The sequence below is a fragment of the Elephantulus edwardii genome, unplaced genomic scaffold, assembly GCF_000299155.1.
Source record: "Elephantulus edwardii isolate Elephantulus edwardi_28Jun2011 unplaced genomic scaffold, EleEdw1.0 scaffold00006, whole genome shotgun sequence".
Classification (NCBI taxonomy): Eukaryota; Metazoa; Chordata; class Mammalia; order Macroscelidea; family Macroscelididae; genus Elephantulus; species Elephantulus edwardii.
Genome location: NW_006399756.1, coordinates 4,166,787 through 4,172,189, shown reverse-complemented (window position 1 = coordinate 4,172,189; position 5,403 = coordinate 4,166,787). Strand labels below are relative to the sequence as shown.

The following is a 5,403-nucleotide window of genomic DNA, read 5'->3' as shown; positions in this document are numbered from 1 at the left end:
CCATTTCTGTGCTGGGCTCAGTATCAGCCTTTCGGCCCCTAGTGGTAGCCAGAGGCCCCTGGTCTGCACTGGGCTCAGGGTCAGCCTTTCGTCTCCTGGTAGTGGCCACAGGTACCACCTCTGTGCTGCGCTCGGCCCTTCCCTTCCTTGTGCTGGTGACAGGTCCCTGGTCTGCACTGGGCTCAGGGTCAGCCTTTCGTCTCCTGGTCACAGGCATGCCATCTCTGTGCTGGGCTCGGGGTTGGTCCTCTGTGTCCTGGTGGTGGTGACTGGTACCAGGCCTGCACCAGACTCAGGATTGGCCTCTGGCTTCGTGGAGGGGATGTCGGGCCCCCTGGCTCGCCTTCTGGGCCGCTGATGGGGCACTGCCTCGGCCATTGCTAGTGTCTGCTGGTGGCAGGTCTCAACAGGTCTCTGTGTGGGGGTTTCCTCTGTATGTTTAGATTCACTGGCAGCGGCTCCATTCATGTGATCCTCTGGGTCTGCATGCACCCCAGTCCCGTGTCTCAACCTCGGCCTTCTGCCTTCCTGAGCAGGGCCTGGATGGCTAGGCAGCTTTCTCTCCTCATCCACATCCTGGTCTGTGGTGTCTTCTTCGCATATGGCGGGCAGAGACGGGGAGTGCTGTGGCTCTTTGCCACGACGCTGCCTCATCTTCACACTTCCCTCTTGTCCCTGCTTTTCCAGCTCTTCGCGAGGACCCTTCCTCCGCGTCCTCCCAGTCTCTCCAGGGTTGGCCTCGGGGGTCCTTAATGGGCTGGGTGGACGCCCGGGGCCAGGCCCTCGTCTGGATCTCAGTGCTCGGGGGACAGGCCTCTGGGTGGAGACTGCATCCAAGGACTCTGGCCTGGCTTTCTCTTCCTTGCTTATGGCTTTGCTGGCTGCTGGGCTGGATGAAGCACCGTGCTGTTCTGCCTTCACAGAGGACAGATGGGTCGAGCCAGGAAGTAGCTCGACGGTGCACACTCTCTTCCTGCCCCGCAGAGCTGCCTTCTCCTCCTGTGCAGGTGGGGTCTCTCCCTGCTCACTCCCCTCTGGCCTCTCATCTTTGACTGAGCTGGCCAAACGAGCAGCTTCCAGCACCTCTGCAGCACTTTCACTCTGTCCCCTGGATCTCAAAGCGTCTTCTGTGACTTCACCCTCTGCGGCTTTCCGCCGGGAGCTCCGGAGGGCCTGCTTCCCCTCTGGACGGCCATGCGCTGTCTCTGGGCGAGGGAGTGGTTGAGACTCTTGCACTGCCCTTCCCGCTCTGCAGCGGCGTCTGGAAGGGGCCTGGGAACCTGGCTTTTCTGCCTGGATGCTCTTCTCTGTTTGATGAAGCAAATGTTCCGATTCTTTCAAGTGTCCACCCATTTTGTTTCTGAGGGTGAGTCTTGTCCTCTGATTTGTACCACCGTCTGCAGACTGAAATTTTTCAGAGGCATTCATCTGGGACTCTGTAACATAAAGGAGATTTAGAAACAGGTCTGTTTACATGTGTGCATTTACTAGTACACATTCATACGGTCATTTAGAGCATATACCAGGAAGAGGAACTGACCTTTTCATAACAGTAAGTTTTAAGCTCAGCAAATCTCTCCCAGAATCCACCCAGCTGTGTACTCATAGGGCTTGTGAGTCAATAGGAAATGCAGGACAGCATCTACCAGGGCCTACAGGAGCCCTGGTGGGCTGCGGTTAGCAGTTCAAACCCAGCCGGCCCTCCAGAGAAGAAGCACTCCGCTTTTGTAAATGTGACAGCTTTAGAAAGCCTGTGGGAGCCCTAACCTGACCCTCATGGTCACCGTGGTGGAATCTAACTGGATGGCTGGAGGTTTTACACTGAGAACTACTGAGAAAGACGGTAGCTCTGAAATAGTAACACAATGCAGCAACAGTCTATACTTTGGACTTTTATACAGTCCCAAGAAAACAAAATTCTGACTATCCAAACAAACTCTCAGGTGTGACAAGGACTGGGAAAGGGACATGGAAGTAATGGTTTCTACTCACTGTCTTCACAAGAATTGCTGGAGTCTGCTTGACTGGAAACCGGTCCATCCTAAAAAAAAAAATCAGAAGATGCCCACAATTCCCATCGTGAGTGGAGGCCAGTGTGAATATACAGACACAAACTCTGACTGTAGCCATTTACTTAAAATGCCCCCTTAGGCTGCCAGTACATACATTCCTAGTGAATTCATTCACTTCTAATGTCATACAGGAAATTCCTGCATCTGGAATTTGGTCAAACTTCTCTCAATGCAGAGCTCTGACAAATGTGTCTAACCCCTAGTCATGGAGTTCTGGTGGGTAAATCAGAGACCATCATGAAATGATTTCTGGTCAATTACTAATATCAGGGCAAACACAGAATTGACCTGCCCACCTTTCCTCGGAAGAGTTACCCACATTCTAAGAGGAACAGAATTCTTTCACTTCCTGAGAACCATCCTTACATGTAGACATTGGCTCAGCCTTTCACTGTATTAGCCTAGTCTCTCTAGCTCACCTGGACAGCGATGAAGACAGAACCCAGCTAACCAAGCATGCTCCAGCCTTGATGACACAGAGACTGAAAACATACTGTGAAGATGGCATTTCCAGTTAATGGCTCTTACCTTCATTTCAGTCACGGGCTCGGACGCTTCGTCACACGTGGTTGGGGCCACGTCGCATGGCAGTTGTGGCACAGGGTCCGCCATTGGACACTCTGTTTTCTCAGGCGGGTGGCTTTCCTGTTCTGCACTGAGGATTCCTGGATCTCCTTCTCCTTCTGGGTGGCCTCCAGGTGTCTTCATGAGCCACTTAAGGCCCGTCAGATTTTCTTCCCATTCATATGACCGCTTCCGGGCTCTCCCTCGGGTCTTTGTACCTGTTGGCTCTTCCACTGGGGCTGGCATATTGAGAGAGCGTCTCTGACGCATTCTGCGGTCTGTGAGGGGCTCTTGTGTCTCCCCAGAAGCAGTCTCGAGCTTGGTGTCAACTGCCTGGTACTCTGGGTTGACGACTGCAGGTGGTGTTTGTGAGATGTTCAGCGACACAGCTTCCACTATTTCGGGCTTTATTTTGAAAGGTGACTTCTGTGACGTGCCTGTAGGTTTTATGGGTTCTGGGATCTCCCTTGCCACTTCTTTATCTGACTCCTCGGGTGTATGCACAAACTCTGGGCCAGCTTTAGGGAGCTGGCATGGTCTTGAGGACATTTGTGGACTTGGAGTTAACTTGTGCAAGCGTCTTGGTGTCGCCCGTGTTGTCTGTGAGACATCCTCCTGCATCACTGACTCCTCAGGTGGTCTGGGTGTTGGCATGCTGTCATTCAGCTCACACAGGTCCACACCACCTGGCTGTGCACAAATGGTGCCCAGGGGAGACAGGGGTGCTCTCGGAGCTCCTGTCTTAGGTGTGCATTGCTGGTTTCTTCTGTGGATTTCTTCATCACTCATCAATTTTATGGATTCTGGGGTTTGCATTTGATCATTTATTCCAGACAGGCCTCCCACATGCTCTGGGCTTGCACTAAAGTCTCTCAGCCGTCTGAGGGACATTCTTGGAGTTGCCCCTGACTGTGGGGTGTTCTGTGGAGTTTTTGGAATCTCTCCATGGGCTTCACCAGGGCCTAACTTCTGGAGAGACTCTGGTGCTGGCGTAGGAGACAGCTCATCCATGACCTCAGGACTTGCACTTAGGTCTCTCAGCAGTCTCGGGGACTTTCTTGGGGTTCTTCCTGTCTTGAGGGTGTTGTCTGGTGCTGTCTGTACTGTCTGGTGGACTTCAGCACTTACTGACTCTGGTTTTGGTTCTGACACACCATCCATCATTCCAGCTAGGTCTTCTGTGATCTCGGGGCTTGTGTTAACGTCTTTCAGCATTCTCAAGGACCTTCTTAGGGCCTTCCCTGACTTGGGTGTGGGCTCTGGAGTTTTCTCAATCTCTCCATATACGGTACCACTTCCTGACCTCTGTAGAGGTTCTGGTGATGGTATGACATCACTCATTCCAGACAGGCTTCCCCTGTTCTCTGGACTTGCAGTAAGGCTTCTGAGCCGTCTTGAGGACATTGTGGGTGTTGCTCGTGCCTTGGGTGCGTGTGTTGATGTTTTCTGGATTGTTTGGTGAACTTCATCACTCACTAACTCCATAGGTTGCTTTGGTGTAAGCACACAATCATTCACTGCAGACAGGTCTTCCCCACCCTGTGGACTCGCACCAGCATCTCTCAGAAGCCTGGCAGGTGCCTGTGAAGCCTCCCCTGATGCTGGTGCGTGTTCTGGAGCTGCTGGATTCACTCTGTGGCCTGAGCTACTTCTTGATTCTCGCCGTGGAGTCAGTGAGGTTTGGTCTCTCAGGCCAGCCAGATTGTCCATTAGTTCTGGGCCTGCTATGTGGTTTGCCCACACGCATGGAGACAGTCTCTGAGGTCCCCCTGGCGTTGGTGTGTGCTGTGGCATTTTCTGGATTATTCTATGAACGTCTTCCTCAGATATTGACTCCCTTGGTGATTTTGGTGCTGACTTCTGATCATTCACTCCAATTGGTTCTTCATGTTCTGAACTCACATCAGTGCTTCTCCGCTGTCTCAGGGACCTGCTTGTTCTCCCTGACTTGGGCATATGCTTTGACATTCTCTGGGTCATTCTCTGGACTTCCTCATCACATGCTGACTCCTCAGCTTGTTTCAGTGCTAATACACCACCACTCACTGCAGGCAGGTCTTCTGTGACCTCTGGACTTGCACTAGTGTCTCTCAGCAGTCCCAGGGACATCCGTGGGGCGTCCCCCAACTCTAAGCTGCTGTGGTTTGGCGTTTTCTGAATTTCCCTGAGGACAGAACTATTTCTTGACTTCCGTCGGGGTTCTAGTTGTAATGACTGACCCTTCGGGCTGGCCAGGTCTTGCACCAGCTCTGGGCTTGCAATGAGGCTTTCCTGAACTTGTGGACGTCGTCCTGACTGTGGGGTGTGCTGTGGAGTTTTCGGAATCTCTCTGTGGGCTTCATTACTGCCTGACTTCTCGAGAGATTCTGGTGCTGGCATAGGAGACAGCTTGACCGTGACCTCAGGACTTGCACCAAGGTCTCTCAGCAGTCTTAGGGACTTTCTTGGGGTTCTTCCTGTCTTGGGGGTGTTGTCTGGAGCTGTCTGTACTATCTGGTGAATTTCTTCATCTTTCACTGACTCATCTGGTGGTTTTGGTGTGAGCACACTATCATTCCCTCCAGACAGGTCTTCCATGACCTCTGGACTGGCTTTGAGGCTTCTCAGCAGTCTCAGGGACATTCTTGGGGTTCTTCCGGACTTAGGTGTGGGTTTTAGGGTGTTCTGGATTGTCTCATGAACTTCATCACATACAGACTCCTCAGATGGTTTTGGTGTGAGCACACCATCATTCCCTCCAGACAGGTCTTCCACCTCTGGACTGGCA

The 5,403-nt window shown here is 52.5% G+C and overlaps 1 protein-coding gene across 1 annotated transcript in view; it reads right to left on the bottom strand.

Moving 5' to 3' along the window:
* Positions 1–207: 207 nt before the first annotated feature.
* The window catches only part of MKI67 (marker of proliferation Ki-67), a 21,980-nt gene continuing 16,784 nt past the window's right edge, over positions 208–5,403 (bottom strand). Inside the window, exons 14-15 of the mRNA XM_006880126.1 lie at positions 2,601–3,326; positions 208–1,203 (exon numbers count right to left, since the gene is read on the bottom strand). Coding sequence (XP_006880188.1) covers positions 208–1,203; positions 2,601–3,326 — 1,722 coding nt within the window. The remainder of the gene's footprint in view (positions 1,204–2,600; positions 3,327–5,403) is intronic.